General features: G+C 33.9%; 4 protein-coding genes across 12 annotated transcripts; 3 read left to right on the top strand and 1 right to left on the bottom strand.

The window, feature by feature from the left end:
* Positions 1-6,166: 6,166 nt before the first annotated feature.
* On the bottom strand, positions 6,167-6,677 carry LOC135141223 (uncharacterized). The gene is made up of 2 exons (XM_064072116.1): positions 6,578-6,677; positions 6,167-6,518 (listed from the first exon to the last, which is right to left on the bottom strand). The coding sequence occupies exons 1-2, from the start codon at positions 6,661-6,663 to the stop codon at positions 6,206-6,208; spliced, it is 399 nt and encodes a 132-aa protein (XP_063928186.1). The 5' UTR covers positions 6,664-6,677; the 3' UTR covers positions 6,167-6,205.
* Positions 6,678-7,402: 725 nt separating this feature from the next.
* LOC135141579 (uncharacterized) lies at positions 7,403-11,814 on the top strand. 5 transcript variants are annotated; one of them, XM_064072811.1, is made up of 6 exons: positions 7,403-7,457; positions 10,357-10,432; positions 10,618-10,800; positions 10,848-11,146; positions 11,196-11,421; positions 11,472-11,814. In XM_064072811.1, exons 2-4 carry the CDS (start codon positions 10,395-10,397, stop codon positions 11,107-11,109), a joined length of 483 nt encoding a protein of 160 aa, XP_063928881.1. In that variant the 5' UTR covers positions 7,403-7,457; positions 10,357-10,394; the 3' UTR covers positions 11,110-11,146; positions 11,196-11,421; positions 11,472-11,814. The 5 variants fall into 5 exon arrangements, with proteins under 5 accessions (XP_063928881.1, XP_063928879.1, XP_063928878.1 ...); XM_064072809.1 differs by lacking the exon at positions 7,403-7,457 and adding an exon at positions 7,904-7,978; XM_064072808.1 differs by lacking the exon at positions 7,403-7,457 and adding an exon at positions 9,073-9,385.
* Positions 11,815-12,083: 269 nt separating this feature from the next.
* Positions 12,084-13,637, top strand: LOC135141545 (elongation factor 1-delta-like). Of its 3 annotated transcripts, none has more exons than XM_064072746.1 (7): positions 12,084-12,175; positions 12,299-12,390; positions 12,544-12,621; positions 12,715-12,793; positions 12,843-13,106; positions 13,159-13,400; positions 13,523-13,637. In XM_064072746.1, exons 2-7 carry the CDS (start codon positions 12,304-12,306, stop codon positions 13,559-13,561), a joined length of 789 nt encoding a protein of 262 aa, XP_063928816.1. In that variant the 5' UTR covers positions 12,084-12,175; positions 12,299-12,303; the 3' UTR covers positions 13,562-13,637. The 3 variants fall into 3 exon arrangements, with proteins under 3 accessions (XP_063928816.1, XP_063928815.1, XP_063928817.1); XM_064072745.1 differs by having other exon boundaries at positions 12,700-12,793; XM_064072747.1 differs by lacking the exon at positions 12,544-12,621.
* Positions 13,638-16,353: 2,716 nt separating this feature from the next.
* On the top strand, positions 16,354-21,876 carry LOC135141848 (histone-arginine methyltransferase CARMER). 3 transcript variants are annotated; one of them, XM_064073377.1, is made up of 10 exons: positions 16,354-16,711; positions 17,003-17,131; positions 17,182-17,384; positions 17,463-17,848; positions 18,010-18,182; positions 18,310-18,532; positions 19,507-19,694; positions 19,748-19,858; positions 19,909-20,075; positions 20,162-20,367. In XM_064073377.1, exons 1-10 carry the CDS (start codon positions 16,579-16,581, stop codon positions 20,243-20,245), a joined length of 1,797 nt encoding a protein of 598 aa, XP_063929447.1. In that variant the 5' UTR covers positions 16,354-16,578; the 3' UTR covers positions 20,246-20,367. The 3 variants fall into 3 exon arrangements, with proteins under 3 accessions (XP_063929447.1, XP_063929448.1, XP_063929446.1); XM_064073378.1 differs by lacking the exon at positions 20,162-20,367 and adding an exon at positions 20,560-21,876 and having other exon boundaries at positions 16,355-16,711; positions 19,930-20,075; XM_064073376.1 differs by lacking the exon at positions 20,162-20,367 and adding an exon at positions 20,560-21,876 and having other exon boundaries at positions 16,356-16,711.
* The last annotated feature ends 330 nt before the right edge of the window (positions 21,877-22,206 follow it).

The raw sequence follows: 22,206 nt of genomic DNA, 5'->3' as shown, positions 1-22,206 counted from the left end.
TATTTCTTTCATTTATTTTATCAGCTTTATAGAAATGCAACAACTGTTTATAAAATTTATAAATCAATTTATATTCTTCAATTCTTTCTGATATTTTTAATCTCTTATCCAATATTTCTATTACCCTTGGACCAAAAGATAAACATACTAATGGAGGAAATAGCATCTAACAAATCTAATTTAACTGAGTTAAGTTTAAATCTTGGCTTGTTAAGAGCAATTCACGATCGTGGCTCGCTAAGAACCTATCAGGATTTTTAAGATCTTCAGCTAGGGTTAGCTTCATAACATTTCCTGGTCCAATAGTTTCTTCTTTTGCAATCTTAATAATATCATATTCTTTATTTACCACTAAATCCAATAATTTGATTATTCCATTGCCTCATAAATGTCCATTCAACGACTTTTCTTCCATTTTACTTAGGATAGGATTTATAATTTCCTCTTTATATGTAGAAAACGGTGGTGATTTTACATGTGTGGACGCTATATTTTTAAGCCTTGAAGTTACTGATATCCTCTTTATTATTTTTCCAAAAAAGGTTTTAATACATTGCGATATAAAGCCTCATGCTGGTATAGCAATTTTTTTAAAGATTAAAAAATATTTCCGCCTCTAATATCTCTGTGATATTTAAGACTAAACCCATATTGTTTTGGAAATAATTGTTTTCTATGAACATCAATTACCATTTATTCTACAAAAAAGACGATTACTGAATATTCAGTAATATTCATAAGTTGACAGAATCAAAGAATATCTAGAATAAAATTTAAACATTTTCCATTAAAATTTATTCATTGATTTAGCCGATTTGTAACGGAAATGCGAATATTAAATATATAATCCATACTATTAATTGGCAAATCTTGTTACATTGAACGGGTAATTGATTCCAGCGTAGGTTAAACTCAACAATTTATTCCTTACTATACACGATAAACTATTAGAGCGATTATGTACGGCGCAACTGGGCTCTTCTTAAGATTCGCTGGACTCGTGCTTCGATTGAATACCCCTGTTCCTGAAGGTGGCCTCTATTTAAACCTGTGCTTGCCGCTCGATGGATCCAGAACGCCGCATCGAGAGTTTTCTGGGTCCGCAATCAAGACTCCCGGTAAGCCGCTCCAGACTTGCCTTTGTGGAACACTGCGTCGACACCGTCAGCAATGATAACTCACCCATTAACGCCGTGCATACGTCCAGAAAGCTCTCGACGGCCATAGGCGTCGTACCGGGGCGGCGTAAGGGTGTATTTCGCAACAATATTTTGGATGCGTTGGTTCAATATTAACTAAAGATCTAGGTTTGGTAATTTTAATATTTTCCAATCCTGTTCAACCTCATCTTTTCAAATTTCATTCTGTTTATGATCATCACCAGTTCTGTTTCGACATTTTATTTCATCATTTTTATACTCTTCAGTAATGTTATCCCAACTATACCAGAGACTTGGTGTTTTTAAAGCAATTTTACCTTTTAATCTGGATAAGTTAATAGGGTTTTCAGAATAACTTATTTCAAAATCATTCTCGTTAGATCTATAAGGCTCATTTAGAACTTGAAAATATTCTCTTATGATCTGACTATTTTATGAGTTTCATTTTAAACAATTTATCAAGGATTTCTACGCATTCATTATATACTTCAATTGAATAATTTCCAGCATTTCTTGATGCAATCAATAGATCAAGACCTTCTACCATTTCATTAGGATCTGAAAAAATGCAAATCCCGTTTCCTGTTTGTTCAAAGAAAGTCTATGGCTGTTACTTTTCTTGACTTTTCTTTTGATGGTGAACGATTTCTTAGATTATCAATGAATGTAGAAGTAATAAAATTTTGTTCCACAGCTGTTTGAAAGATTTGGATATTAGTAATAATAAAGGAACAATAGATGTTTCTAAACCATTTATTATTAAAGAATCTAATCTTCTAGAGTTTAGAATAAAAAAAGAAAAGGTAAATACAGATGAAAATCTCGGTGGTTATAATTCCAACAGACCTTATCTATTAAGTACTCCAATTTTCTTTTATATGCTAGTTAAGTTTTCTGTATAATTATAATATATAATTTAGGAAAGCAATATAGTAATCAATTTAAGTGAAAATGGTATCTCTACTGTTTGTTGTACAGTAAATGGTGAAGAAATTGAACTTAATCTGACAGAAGATGAAGAAGTTGAAATTTTACGAAAAATTACTATTATTTTATTAACAAAATTACCTTATGAAGAGATGAAAAAACCTGTGAAAATATTCTTAACATTTTTTTAGATTCGGACAAAGTCATGAGCGTCCACAAAGTCTGGCAAATTCAGTTTATTGCCAACTAAATGGATTATCGTAAAATATGCAAAAAGAAAACTAAATCCACTGGAGAACCAGAATTTGTTGTAAAATATAAACGCTGGAGAAGAATATCAACTTGCAGAAATTGTCAATCTGTGAAAAATAATATTTATAAATCACCTAAAAATATTTTAATTATTGAATTATTCAAATCCGCACATTTTCAACACAGAGGTATTAATGATACTTGGCAAGATATTTATGTTTTTTATAGACCAAAAGGAAAATCAGAAGATCCAAGCTATTTTCTAAATATGTATGGGTAGAACCTTTAAAAAGTAAATCCAAGATTGGCTTTCGCCTCTTCCAAAAATTATAAAATCTTATAACAATTCTTATCATACTACTATTAAAATAAAACCAAAGGATGTAAATAAAGAAAATGAAAGGAAATTATTAGAAACCGTATACTTTGCTATACTAACAAATCAAAAACCAAAATTTGAAGTTGGTGATAGAATTAGATTGTCTAATATGGTTGACGTATATTGTAACAAATTAAAAACAAAGAGGACTGAAGAAATGTTTACAGTTGTAGAAAAACGTGTATACAACGTTTGGATTTATTTTGTTTCTGATTTTGATGGTGAAAAAATTAAAGATAATATATACGAAGCAGAAATGCAACTAACATTATTATAAGAATTATTGAAATAATTCAAACAAGAGTAAATAGAATTCGACAGAGGCTCTTTTCTTTTTTTAATTCAACAATTTTTAAGTTTGCCGTGATTAATATATTTTCTGTATTCATTTATTAACAAAAAAAAGAGTGTTTGCTAAACGTCTTTTTGCTCGTTCTTTGTTGTTAAATCTAATAACAGTCATTTATTATGAAATAATATCTTCCTAATAAATGGAGAGTAAAGTTTGTCAGATTGATCATAAATAATCATCTCGGAATAATGAGTTGTTATTAAAAAAATGTTCTTCATGTAAAACAATTAAAACTCATTCAAATTTTGTTATAAGTAAAAATCAGAAATACGGAATTGGATATATTTACTTGTAATATATGCTTTATGGATGTACCGACACGATATAAAAAAAGACATTTCAAAAATATATGGCATGAAAAATTAGAAAAATATATAAATGAGTAAAAAGGTGAAGACAAAGTTAACTCCGGAAAATTGACCCATAAATATTCTGAATAATCTTAAGGAGGAAATTAGTAAACTTGAGGAAATTGGTAAACTTACTAAAGGGAATTTAAAAGAAGTGAGTGAGATAATTGAACAAATTAATAAAGATGTCTAACCAGAATCATCTTCTAGTTCATCTTCAACTCATGAATCGTCTTCGATGAATAAATATTTTTTACCACTGCAGTCGAATAATGTCTCTGTACTACATAAAATAAGTTTAAAAAAATAAAAATCCATTGCAAAAAGCAGGGTTTACAGAACTACTCAAAATATAACTCAAAGACTAAATCAGATCATATAAAATTAATTCTAAAAGAAGAGCTCAATTCTGGCGATTGGTTTAATAAATTAAGTAGACTCAGTATTAAAAAATTAAAATCGATTGCTGAAAAACTAGACCTAAAGATAAAGTAAAATAGTAAAAAAACAGATCTAGGGAATCGAATTTCAGAAAATGTAAACAATGAGAATTTAAAGACACTTCTCAATGAAATTGTCTCACCGAGATTAAAAGTATTATTAGAGGAATTATTAGAGGACTCGACTCAGAATAATTCGATAAAAGAACTAAGAAAAATTGCCAAAGAAAAGAATATTAAAAGTTACTCAAAAATGAAAAAGGCAAAATTATTACAAAACAATTGTGAGCAATCTTTCAAAAAAAAAAAAATTAAAATAACAGAAACAAAAGCTCAATACACCAAAAAATGAGTAAAGCACAAAGTTTATTATTAAATTATATTATTGAAAGATGAAGAAGAATCATTAGAGTCCGATGTTTCTGACATAATTATGAAAAAAATCACTATCATTAGAGAAGGATTGAATGATATGATTAAAGCAGTAAAAGAGAAAACAAATTTTAAAAAAGGAGACTTATTAAATATAGTAGTTAACCACACTGATCTTTGAACCCCTATTTCCACCGGATTATCAAGAACTTCTGATATTGATAATTTATTAAACAAAATTCGAAGTATCTTAATTTCATATGAAGATTTAAATATATAAACTTGTACATTTAATGTAGAAGTAGTTAATATATGCCTAGAGGTGCCACTAATGCAAAAAGATTGTTTAATATGGCAGAAGGCAGAAGACTCAAGAACAAAGAAAAGCATATATGTTATACAGAACAATAACTTGTATTTGATCATATTCTAATAAAGTGTGACGTAAATAGTTATTAATAATATGAAGTTAAAAATAATTTTATTAACACCCGCACAGAACTAAAGTCCTCTTGGCAATGGAAAAGCAACATTCAATATTAAACTGTATTTGTATCCCTTAAATTGTCGTCCTTGAATTTCAACGTTGCGTTGTAATAAACAATCCTCAAATGGACTAGAAGACGCTTTTATTATTATCCTCGCTATAAAATTATACAGTCTGTGTATGCACATTTTAGAGTTTTAAAGTATAGGAAAAGTTAATACGTACAAGCATTTTGAGTGACTTAATGTTTTTTTATACAATATTATTATAATAAATAACAATTGACAATACATGGGTATTTACTTTAATTAACCCAATTATCATCATTTTGTCAAAAAATACAAATGCAACATATTTTTGGTTTTTCTTATTTTTTAAGGAAAAATTAATGACTTCGTATGCGTGCTTAATTTATATAAATTGACAACACAGAGTTAAAATTCCATCCGTGCGCCCCTGGGTCGACGCACTTTTTTTTGTATTAATGCCACGTAAGAAAATTTTCTCAACTATTTAATTTATAGCAGTCGGAAGCTGTTTAACAAAACGCAAGGAAAAATAATTTATTAAATAAAATAGATGTGAATTTAAAGTAGTATTACAGTATTAAAAATAACATCTTCCGTTTGCTATAATCCACACAATATGATTTAAATTTTTTGTAGACTCAAAGAAGGATCTGTAGTGTCATGCCCCTAAATAACTAAAAAAAGTTTATTGGAATTTCATTATTATTATAGGTTCCTCTATATCTATTTCAGGATCTTGCCTGAATTTGTTTGGCCGAAACCGTATTCATTTTGGTGCTGAAGTAGCCCAAAAGAAAAACAGGGTAAAATCTTCAAAATTGAAGAGTTTTAAAAGGTGAATTTTAACTTTTAACAAAGGTACCTTGAAAATCGAGTAGATTTGATTAAAAAACGATGTGTTCTGAAGGGGCCTTACTAGTAAAAAACTTAAAAATTGATCAAAATGCATTAACACTGTAGCTTTTTAATATATCTACCTTAATAACAGTAAAATTTTTAAAATGTTTCTTTTTTTAAATATACCTTAAAAACATTTTTGGAAAAACATGATAGATTCTTTAAAATTTTGACTTTTTAAAAAAAGGCTATCTTTGCAAAAACACGGTAGATTTCATTAAATTTGAGTTTTAAAAACGAGTACTTTAAAAACAGGCTGAAATCCTTAAAAACTTAAAAAAGTGTTGTGCTCTGAAGGGGCTTTACTAGTAGTTAGATACTTACAATTAATACATGTAAACAACATTACAATTATGTTCCTATAGTACTATAAAAATGTATCAGCACTACAAGTACAATGTGCCAGTTTTTGATTTCCGCATTATAAAAAAAAAAGCAAACGAAAAACCTAAAAACTAATGTATATATTAAGATATAAAATATAAACTTATTACTAATTAGCCTAACTAGTCCAATCCGATACATATTTCAATACTTATTTCGTAAAGTTTTGGCGTTGGCTACTTTTCCCCATTCTTCTCAGCATCACCAACGCGTTCATGGGTGAGGTGCCAAAGAAAAGACAAGTACTTGAAACGTTTTTTGTTCTGTTCTTGACTGTCGACTTCGTCCTGTATCTCCACGAAATTGTCCAACATCACCATGAAAGCCGCCGTTCTGTTGTAGACCTCTTCATAGAAGAACTTCTCCCTGTGGTATTTTCTAACCGCAGCAAGGATGCATACTTGCCTAAGTTCCTCCTTTTCTTTACAAATTTCGTAGATTTCTCCATCTTCAAGTGCAAAGGTGATCAGTTCGTCGGGACTCAGCTGTCTGAAAAAACGGGAAGAACAAGTTATAACATGTCGAATTGGCGCCGTTCTGGTACTTACAACAACAAGTGGGCTAAGCAGTTTTTGATTTCTCGTAGTTCGATATCAAGAGGGACATCGAAAATTTTGGAACAGATAGAACCCATTTTTTAACGTTACCGGTGAGGTTGTTGACGCGAAATGAGAAGAATTTAAAGTGCAATTTGTTTTATAAGCTCGCATGCTTGCAGTGATAAAGAAGTTTTGAATAACTTGATTCGTTGTAATCAACATATTATAAAAATGGCATTCCAAGGATACGTCACGTAGTCATCAAGTACCAAGTCCAAAAGTATTACTAATTCGGAAAATATTGGTTCATGAATTGTATCTATACGTTCTAGGATCACTAATTTAGACACACACGCTAGAAAATTTCATTTCCAACAATAAATTAAAAATTATTCCTTTTCAAATCCTTTAAGTTTAACTAATGTCAGGTTTTATAATCCTAAAACTGTAAGAACTGTACACTTAATTAGGATTTACTAATAACAATTGGTAAGAGTTCATTTAACAAATTTATGTTGATTATTGGCATTATGTAATATTTAAAGTCACTACCAAAAATTTTTATTCATACCAGTATACCTAAATATGGTTGACGGTTAAACAACCCGCAATGTATATTGCCTTTTCGTATTATTCTGAGGTATAATATACAGTTTCTTTTGAAAAATTACCGTTTTGGCGCACATTTTTAAATTCCCACCGGAGCGCCTCTACGCATGTGCGGTCAATAGCGGCAATTCAATTAAATGGCCGACACTTCTCAATTTTTCTGATCCGAAAATTGTACGAATTAACGCATTTAATCGCTATTTGCTAATAGATTTGTGTGTAAGTTGTTCACGAAGTGTTAAACGTCGATTTCGAAGATTCAGTCTTGCTTTTTTAGTAGGTAAGTATTTCTCAGGTAAGAATCCCGTTGAAACAAATTTATGACACTAAAATCTAACACAACAGCTTTTTTAAAACCACTAAACCCTTGTGCGATATTTCAAGTCCCATTACAATCAGTAAATTGTGATTTAGTTGCATTTTAGGGGGATTTAGGTAGTACGTGTACCACTAAAGCCCTATGTAATGTATACATATGGCCTATAATCGCTTGCTCTGTAGCTACGCCGTGTAATTTTGATGTGTACAGTGAGCCATTTAGCGCGCTTTTTTAAATTTTTTGACGCGCAAGAGCGCCACCACGCATGTGCGGCCAACAGCGGCAATTCAATTTAATGGCTGACATTCATCAGTTTTTTTGATCCGAAAACTGGAAAAATTAGTGCATTTAATCCCGTTTTGCTAATAAATTTGTGTGTAAATTGTTCATAAAGTGCTGAACGCGGTTTTTGAAGCATTAGTTTGGCTTTTCTGCGGTTCAGTAAACGCAAACTGCAGTTGCTATTTGCTAAAATAACACAGGTAAGAATTTCCGTTCAAATGAATTTCGGACATTATTGACGTTTAAAAACTGTTATAATGGCTTTTTAAAACTTGTAAGCGCTTGTGGAATATTCGATTTCACGCTATTACCGATAAATCGCGACGTAAATTAACAACACCCTATGCAACGTATATTTATGGCCCATAATCGCTTGCGTGTATGTTTGTGTAGCTACATCGAGTTGACTATTTAGCGGGCATTTTTAAACTCGCGCAAGAGCGCCACCACGCATGAGCGGCCAATAGCGGCAATTCAATTTAATGGCTGCCCATCATCGGTTTTTTTGATCCGAAAACTGGAAAAATTAGTGCATTTAATCGCTTTTTGCTAATAAATTTGTGTGGAAGTTGTTCCTGAAGTGCTTAACGCCGTTTTTGAGGTACTGGTTTTGCTTTCGTGGAGTTCAGAAAACACAAACTGAAGTTGCTATTTACTGAAATAACGCCGGTAAGAATTTCCGTTCAAATGAATTTCGGACATTATTGACGTTTAAAAACTGTTATAATGGCTTTTTAAAACTTGTAAGCGCTTGTGGAATATTCGATTTCACGCTATTACCGATAAATCGCGACGTAAATTAACAACACCCTATGCAACGTATATTTATGGCCCATAATCGCTTGCGTGTATGTTTGTGTAGCTACATCGAGTTGACTATTTAGCGGGCATTTTTAAACTCGCGCAAGAGCGCCACCACGCATGAGCGGCCAATAGCGGCAATTCAATTTAATGGCTGCCCATCATCGGTTTTTTTGATCCGAAAACTGGAAAAATTAGTGTATTTAATCGCTTTTTGCTAATAAATTTGTGTGGAAGTTGTTCCTGAAGTGCTTAACGCCGTTTTTGAGGTACTGGTTTTGCTTTCGTGGAGTTCAGAAAACATAAACTGAAGTTGCTATTTACTGAAATAACGCCGGTAAGAATTTCCGTTCAAATGAATTTCGGACATTATTGACGTTTAAAAACTGTTATAATGGCTTTTTAAAACTTGTAAGCGCTTGTGGAATATTCGATTTCACGCTATTACCGATAAATCGCGACGTAAATTAACAACACCCTATGCAACGTGTATTTATGGTCCATAATCGCTTGCGTGTGTGTTTGTGTAGCTACATCGAGTTGACTGTTTAGCGGGCATTTTTAAACTCGCGCAAGAGCGCCACCACGCATGAGCGGCCAATAGCGGCAATTCAATTTAATGGCTGCCCATCATCGGTTTTTTTGATCCGAAAACTGGAAAAATTAGTGTATTTAATCGCTTTTTGCTAATAAATTTGTGTGGAAGTTGTTCCTGAAGTGTTAAACGCCGCGTCTGAGGTACTGGTTTTGCTCTCCTGGAGTTCAGAAAACGCAAACTGAAGTTGCTATTTACTGAAATAACGCCGGTAAGAATTTCTGTTCAAATAAATTTCGGACACTATTGACGTTAAAAACTGTCATAACGGCTTTATTGAAACTTGTAAACGCTTGTGGAATATTTGATTTCACGTTATTACCAATAAATCCCGACGTAAATTAACAGCGCCCTATGCAACGTATACTTACGGCTTACAATCGCTTGTGCGTGCATTTGTGTAGCTACATCATGTTGACGATTTAACGGGCATTTTTAAAATCGCGCAAGAGCGCCACCACGCATGTGCGGCCAATAGCGGCAATTCAATTTAATGGCTGCCCATCATCGGTTTTTTTCATCCGAAAACTGGAAAAATTAGTGCATTTAATCCCTTTTTGCTAATAAATTTGTGTGGAAGTTGTTTCTAAAGTGTTAAAGGCCGTTTGTGAAGTACTGGTTTCGCTTTTCCTCGAGTTCATAACACACAAATCGCAGTAGCGTCTCCTGGGTTACCACATTGGTAAGAACTCTTGTTCAGACAAATTTCTGGCGCTTTGGCTTTGAAAACTATCACAACGGCTTCTTTAAGGCTTGTAATCGTTTATGCAATGTTTAATTCACATTATTACCAAAAAATCGCGATGTAAAATAGTAACGTCGTATGTAACGTATATTTATGGTCTACAATCCCGTGTGTCTGTGTTATGTATCCGCGCCGCGTAACTGAAAGTTTGTAGGGAATGATTCGGCGCGTATTTTAAAATTCGGCGTCGCGCAACAGTGCTTCCACGCATGTGCGGACAATAGCGACAAAAATTCGATGTTTTATTTGCAGGTATTTTTACTTAATTTAAATGCAATTAATGATTTTAAATGGTAAAGTTATTACAATTAAAGAACAAAAATGATATTGGCGATTATAAACTTCATCATGGGTTAACACTATTTTCACAGTCAACTATAGATATCCCAGGAACTAAATAATTCTAGAACTAGTATTAATAAAAGGACTTTTTACAGGTTGAGTAGATTTTAGTGACCAACAGCCAGACTGAAACATGGAAGACAATTCCGACATCGACATGTCCAGGACTGAGTAAGTAAACAATACGTTTTTGTGTAACATTACAAATAAGCGTATATCTTCGATTTCTGACAACACACTTCAGAAATCTATACAACATTTAGTTAAATGCCATTTTTTGTGTGATTTTATAATAATTTCAGACCACTGACGCAGACGTATTTATTTTTTCGGGTACTAATAGTGTGTTTTCGCAGTGACGATGATAGTATGGTTGAAATTATTACCATTGATAGCGATTCTTCATGTAATCTCCAGTTAGATGAAGAGACTATAATAATAACTACTTCGCAATCTTCTCGTGAGAGCGTAGAGGTTCCAGAATCCATGCCGGGACCTTCCACTTCTCGCGGTTCTGGGGACGAACCGTATGCGAATAAGTATTTTTCCTTGCTACTTATTTTCAAAAATAACCCATTCTTTGTAGTAACGTGCCGTATGAACGGTCAAGAAATTACGGTGCTGCAAACGTTCCTTCAGCTAAAGAAATACTATTTTGCAAATATACAGAAGGTGGAGTGACAGTCTATCAATTAGTTAATACTAATTTGGCACCGACGTCACCAGGGGTCGAAATCGGTAAGGGCACGAAGCGTAACGCATCGGATGAGGGCGAAAGCTCTCAGAAAAAACAAAAGACTAAGAAAGATGAAGACGATGAGGAGGACAAAGACGTCCCCATGTCTTAGTGACTCTGATGAATTGATTTAAATTGTCGTTACTAAGGTATTATATCATGATTATGTTTTTATTGTTCATATCGTTTTATTTTTAGTTCGTTGTTCGTTCGCCAGTTTGATTTTTTTGGTAGTTATTAATTTAAAACTATGGCCGATGAAAACAATTCCAGTTTGTTATTTTCTGTGAATTTGGACAAACATTTGCCACTATTTTATGAATTGGTTCACTTCTACGCAGGCGTAAGATGCCTGCAGTTTCGATTGTTTTTAAGTACTTAGTGACATTCATTTTATAAAATCCACATCGTACACTTCATTCCCGTGGGTATTCATTTTACACTCAAAATTTGTACTAATTACGATTTTTTTAGTCTTATCGTCGTACCTTATGAGGATCAACTCCGTAAGGGATTCCTTATATTTGAAATTAAATTTATTGGGACCAAGTAAGCAAATCATAAAGAAGCCTGGAAAACTCGCACACAATGCAAACACAGCAGCGAATGTAGAAACCATACAATATCTCATTGGAGGGTTTTCTGTGGTTAAACATTCTCGCAATCCCTAATTTATTTTATAACAAGTCATAACAATGTATATTTATGGATTTGTAACATATTTTGAATTGTATAAGTATTTTTCTAGTATGTTAAATTTGACACGACTGGTCGTTGTAAAATGTCACTAGTACTAAAATAGTTGATAAGTTTTTGATCTGTACAAGTTTTTCTAGACTATTGTTAATATTTTCGTTTTACTGTTCTGAGTTATAGTTAATAAAGTTGTATAAAAAATAGAGCAGTGGGTTATTATTATTATGAACACTATATAAATACTGAATTTCAATCTGCTACATTTCCACAAGCAACAAAAATCTTTCCTTCGATATTTTCAAAAAGCATAACCGCGATCAAGTATTTGAAAAAAATGAGACGTTTTTTTCGGTGCTTTTATGACAGTTGTGGAATCAGATTGTTGTGGTGGCGCCATCTAGGTCGGCATAACCTTTTTGCAAACAGCTGCGTACGAAGCAGGAGTTGAGGATTTTCTTGTGGACGAAATAAAAAAAGATCAGGTAATTTCAACATAATTTGGTCACGAAGACAACAGTTTGCTTTTTTCGTTTATTCAAGCCCACTTTTTCATTGATTAGATTATTTTAAAGCTTACACGTGTTTTCTAACCTTATTTTTTGTAGCTGAGATGGAATACCTTAAATACGAAAACATTTGGATCACGAAATGTATTTACGAAGATGCTGAGACAAAGTACTACGAGAATTTGGCAAAGGTACGTAAAACGATAAAATAGTTCGTTTTTTTAGTAGAACAACCTGAATCAGAGTAGCCATTTCTTTACCATCTTAACTTCTTCAGTTAGTTGTCTTTCTACTAACCAGATTTATTTTTTTACACACTTATTAACATGGTCTGTTTGGTGTAGGCATCCGTAACTCCTTTGGCAGGTGAAGTTGCCAAGGCACGACAACTTCTTATTGAAAGTAGGGAATCTTTTAAAGATGTGAGTAAAAAGGGCGCTTTTTTAACATTTCTGCTAACATTTAATCACTAACCCCTTTCACCCCATCAATTTTAACAGTTAGCGAGCTTGCAGACGTCGGCACCAGAAATCCAGTCCATTGACCCAGGCGCGATCAAGTTCTTGGAGAAAAAGACCCTAGAATTTGAAAAGTGTAAGACCACCTTAATCTTCCACGCAAAAGTACATTCTTTCCCTCACAGCAATCAACACAATTCTCTCTAGAATTGAACAACTGGATCTGCGTCTGTCTAAACTTGAAAAACAAACCACACCAGCTAGACCTCTTCAAGAAGGCAAAGTTACGTCAACCGCAAAGGCCACGGCAACCGTAAAACCCAACGCCTCTAAATTGGAGGACGATGATGACGTGGATTTGTTTGCGTCAGATTCAGAAGGGGAAGATGAGGCTGCTGCCAAGATCAGGGAGGAGCGTCTTGCCGCATACAACGCCAAGAAATCCAAAAGTAATAATTTACTGTCAAGTATAAACAAAATCTCATTTTTTATTCTTTGAAGAGCCTGCTTTAATCGCAAAGTCCAACGTAATTCTCGACGTCAAGCCCTGGGATGATGAAACTGACATGAAGGAGCTGGAAAATCAAGTGAGGAAGATTTCGTCCGAAGGTTTACTGTGGGGGGCTGCTAAACTCGTACCTCTGGCATATGGGATTCATAAGCTACAAATTTCGTGCGTCGTGGAAGATGATAAGGTTTCAATTGACTGGTTGCAAGATGAAATCACGGCTATTGAGGATTATGTTAGTGTTGTTTTCTGAAAATCAAAATGTCAAGTTTGAGTTTGCGCGGTAGCGACAGTGACACTTGTCATTTTGGTTTTATTTACAATGGTAAAAGGTGGCTGATGTCATTTTTTTTACAGGTTCAGAGTGTGGATATCGCTGCCTTCAACAAAATATGAACGGAGATTAGCAACCCTTCTTTTTTATGTTTCAAATTTACACCCCCTTAATTTACAATAAAAAGTCTACAACTTCGTCTATGTTTTATTTATGACGTCGAATGCCAAGTTCAAGGTAGTAAGCCCTGTCATGTTGATGTGTTTTTGGTTGGGTAGATGGCGGAGTTGTCATTACTTACGTCTGTATCAAAACAAAAGTGATATAAGATGACTTTGAAACAATTTGTCGTGAGTTATATTGCATAAATTTATTGTGATGAAATTTCGTCCGCATTTTTGTAAAGGGGTAATTAAAAATGTATTGCTTTTCATTAAAAAAAATCAATGAAAATTTGATCAATTTTTTAATACTCCCATAAAATTTTAGACTTTTTTTCGACCATTTTGGAAAATTACTTCAACGAATTTTTTTTAATTTCCAACTTCCAGGAGCTGTTTTTGGCTTCATTTCTTCGAAAATCCCAATCATTTTTCCAGAATTACCAATAAGAAAACTGGCAGATTTTAGAGTAAAAATTTGACTTTTGAACAGAATTTTTCGAAAAATCTTGCTCCTGGATCATAAACAAGTCATATTTTTCGAATCAGCACGAAGTTCCGACTTTTCAGTAATCTATACATTTTTTGATCTTTTTTCAACAATTTCGAAAATTATGAAAATGGTTTTTCTTGTAGATCCCAACCTCCATTAGCTAATTTTAGTTTCGTGTGTTCGAAAAACCCAATCCTTTTTTAAAAATCGCAAATAAAGCTTTTTTAAAAATATTACTTTTAAACAGGAGCAGTACGGCTCAGATAGCCCCTAGCGCGGCACAGCGATAATGCTCATGAAGCAACGCTGTCTGCAGTCACTTTGTGGTTGGGTGGCCAAGATCGCCATACCTATCTGAGCGGCTCGGTGCGTCTCCCCCCTCGACACCCAATGGGTAAAAGAGGGTAACAGATTATATATATATATATATATATACTTTTAAACAGAATTTTTCAAAAATCATGCCCCCGGATAATAAATACGTTATATTTTTCATTTCAACACGTCTAGATCTATACTCTCAGAATTTTTAAGCATTTTTTCCAAAAGTTTAATTTTTTAATACCGTCTCCTTACGAAATTTTCGACCGTTTGTCAACCACTTTCGAAAACTACCTAAAGGGAATTTTTGTAGATTCCCACCTCTAGAGGCTATTTTCGGCTTCTTTTCTTTGAAAATTTCTACCATCTTTCCAGAATCGTCAATGAGAAAAATGTTTTCTTTTTAGAATTAAAAAAAAAATCGGAAATCTTGCTACTGGATCATCAGCATGCTATTTTTTTATAATCAATACGTCGAGATCTACGTCATAGAATTTTTTGTTAATTTTTAGCCTTTTTTTGGTTACCTCCAAAAATTACCAAAGAGTTGTAGTGTCCCGGTTCAAGTAAAATTTAGTGCCAGAAAGAAGACATTTTTTTGTAATGTAGATTTTCTCGACGTGTCGTGACCTATAAAATACGAGAAACGTAATCTCCCGTTTCCGTCTATCTGTCTGGTGTCTGTATCCATTTTTATTAGACAAGTAATCTCGAACCTACTGGACCGATTGTTGTCACATTTTGTATGTGTATTGGAAATATCAGAGATGGTTAAATGTTAACTAAAATTTGGATAATCATCCCCACCAGCAATGGGATGACGTTATCTCCAAAATTTAGATTTTTTTTTTAATTTCATAAAATAAGATACTCCTGCACTTGTGGTGTGCGAATCCATGTCGTAATTTCACCCTTGACATCCAAAATTTCTGGAAAAAATTCAAAACTGAATAACAATATTTTGCAAAATTACTTTGAAACTGCAAGACCAATTGCCCTGAAATCTTGTAAATATTTAAAAGTTGTCGTAATCATGGTAAATCGTTAAGCAAAATTTATTCGTTTATCCCCTCCCAAAAAATTGATGACGTCATCTCAAAATTTTGCCGAAGAAATCCTATCCAAACTGTGCAAAATATGATGAGTCTAGACTTGCCATTTATGACCACATTAAATGTTTTTAAATTTTTTGTACAGGGTGACTCAGAAAATACTGTTATCATTAGTATTACACTGCACCTATCCAAAGTGACCTACGTGTCTATGCAAAAGTGTTGATGACATTATAACAAAATTTTGTTAAGGGAAAACTCATTTGGAGCGTACGCTTGGCACGCTTTTTTACATTTACTTCAACGTTATGTACATATCTTTATTTTAATTTGTAAGGGTTCTCATAAAAAAAATAAAATTCGCATAATCAAATTTTATAATTTTTCGAAAAAGCTGAATATTTTTAATTCTTGCACCTGGAGCACAAACATCCCATGTTTTGGCATTACCACGACGAAATCTATATCACAGAATTTTCTGGAAATTTGTTTACAACTTCTCAAAACCAAATATTTCATAACTTCTATGAAAATTTCAGCCAATTTTCGACAATTTTCGAAATTTAACTAAAGTCACTTTTTTATAGATGTAGACCTGCAGAAGTTAGTTTCGGCTCATTTATTCGATAGCTCCTATTATTTTTCCAAAATCGCCTGTTTCCAAAATAGTTCGGCCAATTTTTGACAATTCTCAAAATTTGTCTCACTTATAGATTCTTATGTGTAGTAGTACAGATTATGCAGATAACAGAATTCGTGTCCAGTTTTGTCCGTGAGGTTTTTTAATCTCGTACGGGCGAGTGAACTAATCCAGACATTCGTTCCAAGGTTAGCTGTTACAACTTTTTTTTCCGTCATTTTGTGGTTTTGAGTTGTCAGTTCTGCTTGATTAATTGTTGACGTTTACAAAAAACACTCGTCAGTGAAGTCTGTTGGCGACATTTTCCGTGGCCAGGGGTTGTAGCAGTCTTTAATTTGGTCCATTTTGTGTACAAAAGCGTCGATCAGGTGTTCCGCCTCATTTCGAAGAAGCCGGTATTGCAGTGTCCGTTCTTGCCGACGTAAGCCACCGTTTGTTGCAAATGCGAGTGCGGTAGTGTGACTAGCGAAAAATGGCGCTTAGGACCTGGGAAGTTGAGGTTTTTAATGTAACTGAAGAAATTGTTTGCAATCCAAAGTATAACAAAAGAGTGAAATTGAGAGCAGACTACGATCCACAAGGAATTAGCATAAAATTAATTGACGGTACGTACAATAAACGCGAGCTTTTCGCCCCAATGCATCATGCAGGTATCATTATTTTCTTTTTTTTCTTGTCAGTTTTATTCGATTTGGGACGTTTGAGGCTCGTTGGAACGCCGAAACGAGAAGTACTCGAGCTTGTTGCCCTCTAAAAATAACTGCGCGTGTTGTCGTGGTTTATTTTCGCGTAAAATTCGGCTTTTGTTTGTGGCATCAAAGCAATTACTTTCATGCGGTTAATTGTCTTTAATTGCTTTTTGTCGTTGGCGTGCACTAAAGCTGTTTCGATTTCAGGTGATGATTTTCACGTTTTGACAGAATTCCCGATCACATCGTCTTCAGAATGCTGTCGAGTGGGGCCTAAATCGTACATTTTCTCCTTCGATAACGAGGCGGTTTTGTTCAAGTTTGGCTCCATTGAAGGTAACTTGAGCCTCATAAAATTCACATACTCATTTATCTTGAAATTTAAGACGCAAGAAGTTTCACGATAGCCATAACTAAAGTGAAGTCTGGGAAAGGTGCATCCGTTTTTTCCGTGCGAACAGAAGATTCCTCAGCCACTCAGTATTTTCAATTTTATGGATATCTGTCGCAGCAACAGAATATGTTACAAGACTTTGTTAGGACGTACACGTATCAAAGAGCAATATTATGCAACTTAGACGATTTTAAGGTATGGATTTTTTGAAGGGTTTCCGGGTGATTCCAGTCACGTAGAAGCCCGTCGTCACTCTACTTGTTACCGTTTCAGGATAAAGTAATCCTAGATGTTGGTGCTGGGTCTGGTATTTTATCATTTTTTGCTGCTCAGGCAGGAGCTAAACGAATTTACGCTGTGGAGGCCTCCACCATGGCCCACTTTGCCCAGAAACTGGTGGATGCCAATAACTTATCAGACTCTATTAAAGTGATACCTGGTAAAATAGAAGAAATTGAACTTCCAGAAAAAGTAGATGTGATCATATCTGAACCAATGGGTTATATGCTATATAATGAGAGAATGTTGGAGACTTATTTACATGCAAAGAAGTGGCTCTCGACTGGCGGGAAAATGTATCCTTCAAGAGGTGACCTTCATATAGCACCATTCACAGACGATTCTTTATATATGGAACAGTATAGCAAAGCGAATTTTTGGTAAAAGCATCAAGAGTACCGTGCGAACGAAAAAAAATGAATTAGAGTTGGCTGTGTTTTAGACCTTCAGTTGGCACCTGGTGAATGAAACAGACAACACTAATTCTTTATTTTTTCGATCGCGCGGTACAATTCTGCAGCAATAACCACACAATCTTCAGGTTTCAAACATGTTTTCATGGTGTTAATTTATCAGCAATTCAGAACTGCGCAGTCAAAGAATATTTTAGGCAACCAATTGTGGATACTTTTGATATTAGGATTTGCATGAGTAAATCAATTAGGCATGTAGTTGACTTCTCAGAAGCTCATGAAACTGATCTTCACACAATAGGTAAGTGCTAAGTAATCACTTTACTTTGTTTACTGTAATATAATAAACTGTAACTTAAATAAATATTTAAATATGGAAAGTGTAACATGAGATTGCTCAATTGTGCTAACCTTGAACTTTTTTCTAGATATTCCGCTGGAGTTTCATATTTTAGAATCCGGAACTTGCCATGGGTTAGCCTTTTGGTTTGATGTGGCGTTTGCGGGGTCACAACAAACGATTTGGCTCAGTACTGGACCTACTGAACCTTTGACACATTGGTATCAAGTTAGATGTTTGTTAGAACAGCCACTTCTACTCAAACAAGGGCAAGTTTTAACAGGAAGGGTTTTACTCGTGGCAAACAAGAGGTAAGAATTAAAAAAAAGCACATGAGCAATTTTTACGCTAAACGAATGCGCGTCAGACGCAGTGAGTTCCTGGATATTGTAGTTGAATGTCTACAACTTCAAAATTATGGTTGTCAGTCTGTTCACAATTTGTTTATTGACTTGGGTTAATTGCTACAAACATGACGTATAGTAAACATTTTACGCGGTAGTATTTAACAACAATGATATACTACGTGAGCTGTAATTTTTTGTTTGGTATGATTAATGTTGTTGAACAAAAAATGAACATATATTATTAACTCGTTAATTAAGCAATATTTAACGTAGTAAACAACAATTTATTCAAAAATAGGCCAAGTAATTTCTCTGACAATTTACCTAAATATATAAAACTGTAAAGTCATGTCCAATGTAGTATTTCCGTTTTTATAGTAGAAAAACTAACATGTTTCGGCACTACTAGTCTAGTGCCATCTTCAAACTCATATTTGAAACAGGAAAAATTAATTAATAAAACAGTGACATCTGTCGAGGAATGTCGGGGCAGGTGGCAGAACACTAGCTAAATTTGAACTACGAAATTGAACTAATCACAAAAATTAAAACCAACTCAAGGGTAAAGCACAAACTAAAATCAGAGGAAACTTACGTAATATCAAGGAGAGGAGAAAGGAGGGAGGGATTTAAATAAGTTTGTTCATTTGCGCAGTTTGACTTAAGAACGTTATCCTTGTTTGAAACTTTGGCGTGATTAACAGAATGTAAAATGTGGTTAACAAAAGCTGAGTTGGTATTTGTTCTTTAATTCTGGTCTTTCTACCTGATTGACACTGAAGATGGCACTAGAGAGTATCGAAATATGTTAGGATTGTATCAAAGTACGTGTTCAATTATTAGGAATGCTAGGTTTGTTGTTCACGCCCTGGTCACTCTACCGTTAATAAAATGTCACTGCGCGGAAAGTTTGTGTAACTAAAAGGTGTCATTTCCAGACAAAGTTATGACGTCACAATCGACTTGGCTGTGGAGGGAACAAACCAAAGTTCAAAAAATACCCTAGATTTGAAGAACCCTTACTTTAGATATACAGGGGCGCCGGTGCAGCCACCTCCAGGAATTTCCAATGTTTCGCCAAGTGAAAACTATTGGAGCCAATTAGATGCACAAGGTGTCAGAAACGGTACTTTTACGTTTTGTGTAGTTGCACATTTTTACAATTGTTGTATATTGTAGCTGTCAATATGGTGAACGGTATGTCTGTGAACGGTTTAGGCGAAGTTTCAATGGACACAACTCAGACTATCATCAATAGCAACATGATGGCGAACAATCTAATAGCTTTAGGTTTGTTATTTTAGTTTACTGATGATTTATTTTGATTAATGTTTACGTAGTGGATCCTTCTCACTTATCAGAACCTACTCAGCCAAACATTCATCCCGGTTGCATCTCGAGTACCGGCAGAGGGCGTGTAGCAGCTAGTCCGACCTCGACACACACAGCTCAGCTAATAGGGGGCGCCATTTCTCCTTCGTTGTTCACATCACCGAACGCCCAACAGGTAACACTTTCTTTTTCTTGAATATTAACGATAACCGTAGATGTAGTGTAGCTGTAGACTAACATGTGAAACACAAAATGTTGTAGGCGAAGGTAAGAGTGAGATATTCAAATGGTAGTAGGCAACGTAATAATCAGAAGTTTATTAAAAGAAGGTTAAAGTATAAATGATAGTTTGTTGATTTTATTAATTTTATCGTGACTAATAATTTTTAATTTATTTATATTTTACTGTGTAGAGGAATTCTCTAATTTTATCGATGTAAGAGTGTACCAATAAACGCTGCCGCAAAGGCTGTAGTTTTAATTACTTAGAGGTTGTAGACGTTGTTTCCGGGTGATAGCGCGGTCGTCGTTGTGTTTTGGAAAATGTTATTAACATGGCGACGCGACGGTCGCGGCATCATTTGGAAATCCTGTATCGTCGGCGCTGAGGTTGTGTTGGTGATCGGTGGTCGGCTACTCAGTGTTTGTTTTTATTTCAGCAACAACCTTTAGTGATGACAAATTATCCAGTTAGTGCTAATTTAATGATCGGAGACTATGTTACACCAGGGAATGGAGTGGCAATGCCTGCATATCGCCAGTAGTGTGTTAAAGACACTGTCATGCTCAAAAACTATTAAAAAATTTGCTAAGGATGGCAGACAACTGACGATTTTTTAATGTAAATGTTTTATTTATCGTTTTGTATCGTGTTGGTTTGATTTTAGTGTCTTTAGTTATTGCTTATCATGTGATTTGTAAAAATAGAAAAGGTGTTCGTTTGTGACACTTGTTTTTTTACACACTCGTGTTATTGAAAAGAACACCTTTTCTGGGATTCATTCCCATGCCTTAGCTTATCAGAATGCGGCAGGGAGCAACTTTGTATTAAAAGTGACCGAATATTTTTAAAAAGCCCAAGTGTTTTATTAGTATTGTCTATTTATTTTTTAATGTAGGTTATTGTCATTCAGTTTTGAATAGTTAACTTGGAGCATCACCTACCTAAGCAATAAATTTAATGCCTTTTTACAATTCTTTAAAATTGAATGACAGTTATTTTATCGTTTGTCTCGCATCACGGTTTTATATGTCTATTAATTTTAATCTGGTCAGCTTTTGTATTAAACTATGACAATAGTAATTTTATTGTATAGCCTTTTGTCTTTACATAGCAACTTTACAGATTGTCTATAAATTTACCTATTTACATGCGATATTTACATTATTAGGTACTTTATTTATAATTAATTTATCGCCCAGTAGTTTATAGTGTTTTCGTAAGATCTGTGAGATATTTTTGAAATTTGTGTTTGAGAAACAGGTTGTTCAAAAGTATTTTTGGATATATTTATATATCTTGCGTTTTGTAAATGTCATATCGATAAGGGCATAATGTATGACATAATTGGCAACTGACTAAAAACTCATTTTATTGTAAATGTTGCTATTTTGTCTGTGATATTTTGGTTACATTATTTAATGAAACATGTTTCCTGAATTAAGTTAATTTAGACATAGGAGTCCAGAGTAGTTTGTTCGCCTACCGTGTTTATATATTTATTCTTTAATGTAATCTCTTCAGTTAGGGAATATCCTGTGTTTTTAACTATCAAGTGCATCTGATATTATATGCAATGAAGCAGTCATTGCTGAAAAATTTAGGCAATGGAGCATATTCTGCCTTACAATACCACGTGCAATGGCAGTGTAATGAAAGCCTAGTTACATATAATATATGCTTCATGTATACCATAGGATAATTTAATCTGTACATTGAATTCATTAAGAACAATATATTGTATCACTTTTGAAAATCCCACTTATTTCCTTCCATTTCCCAATAAATAATTAAACAAACAAACAAAAGTGTATTATTTATTTGTCCTTAAACTTTATAACACGCTGGAGCCACCACCTAAATGTGAAGATAAAACTCACTAAGTACACATAAAGTGCACCACGACATTAAAGATAATGGAAAAGACAATTTTCCAACAAAGATAACGGGATCGTGGTTATTAGTGTCACTTCAAAACAACTATAAACAATTTTTAGTTGCTTTTAAATTTAAACCCGCTATTTCGCCATTCAAAATTACCGCGTTGTGACGTCATTTGACTTTTAGTTTCAGCGCTCACTATGAT

Source organism: Zophobas morio, unplaced genomic scaffold (assembly GCF_036711695.1).
Source record: "Zophobas morio isolate AGI-343-1 ecotype UQ-CSIRO unplaced genomic scaffold, CSIRO_AGI_Zmor_V1 ptg000044l, whole genome shotgun sequence".
Lineage (NCBI taxonomy): Eukaryota > Metazoa > Arthropoda > Insecta > Coleoptera > Tenebrionidae > Zophobas > Zophobas morio.
This window is presented reverse-complemented; position numbering and strand designations above follow the sequence as displayed.

Excerpts from the sequence above, each read along its gene's own strand:
- LOC135141545 (XM_064072745.1), top strand. The coding sequence starts at position 12,304 with ATGGAATACCTTAAATACGAAAACATTTGGATCACGAAATGTATTTAC. Across the intron at positions 12,391-12,543 it reads ACTACGAGAATTTGGCAAAG|GCATCCGTAACTCCTTTGGC; the intron begins GTACGTAAAACG and ends TGTTTGGTGTAG. Across the intron at positions 13,107-13,158 it reads CAACGCCAAGAAATCCAAAA|AGCCTGCTTTAATCGCAAAG; the intron begins GTAATAATTTAC and ends TATTCTTTGAAG.
- LOC135141579 (XM_064072811.1), top strand. The coding sequence starts at position 10,395 with ATGGAAGACAATTCCGACATCGACATGTCCAGGACTGA. Across the intron at positions 10,433-10,617 it reads ATCGACATGTCCAGGACTGA|TGACGATGATAGTATGGTTG; the intron begins GTAAGTAAACAA and ends GTGTTTTCGCAG. Across the intron at positions 10,801-10,847 it reads GACGAACCGTATGCGAATAA|TAACGTGCCGTATGAACGGT; the intron begins GTATTTTTCCTT and ends CATTCTTTGTAG.
- LOC135141223 (XM_064072116.1), bottom strand. The coding sequence starts at position 6,663 with ATGGGTTCTATCTGTTCCAAAATTTTCGATGTCCCTCTTGATATCGAA. Across the intron at positions 6,519-6,577 it reads TGCTTAGCCCACTTGTTGTT|ACAGCTGAGTCCCGACGAAC; the intron begins GTAAGTACCAGA and ends CCGTTTTTTCAG.
- LOC135141848 (XM_064073376.1), top strand. The coding sequence starts at position 16,579 with ATGGCGCTTAGGACCTGGGAAGTTGAGGTTTTTAATGTAACTGAAGAA. Across the intron at positions 17,132-17,181 it reads CAAGTTTGGCTCCATTGAAG|ACGCAAGAAGTTTCACGATA; the intron begins GTAACTTGAGCC and ends TTGAAATTTAAG. Across the intron at positions 20,076-20,559 it reads CATCACCGAACGCCCAACAG|CAACAACCTTTAGTGATGAC; the intron begins GTAACACTTTCT and ends TTTTTATTTCAG.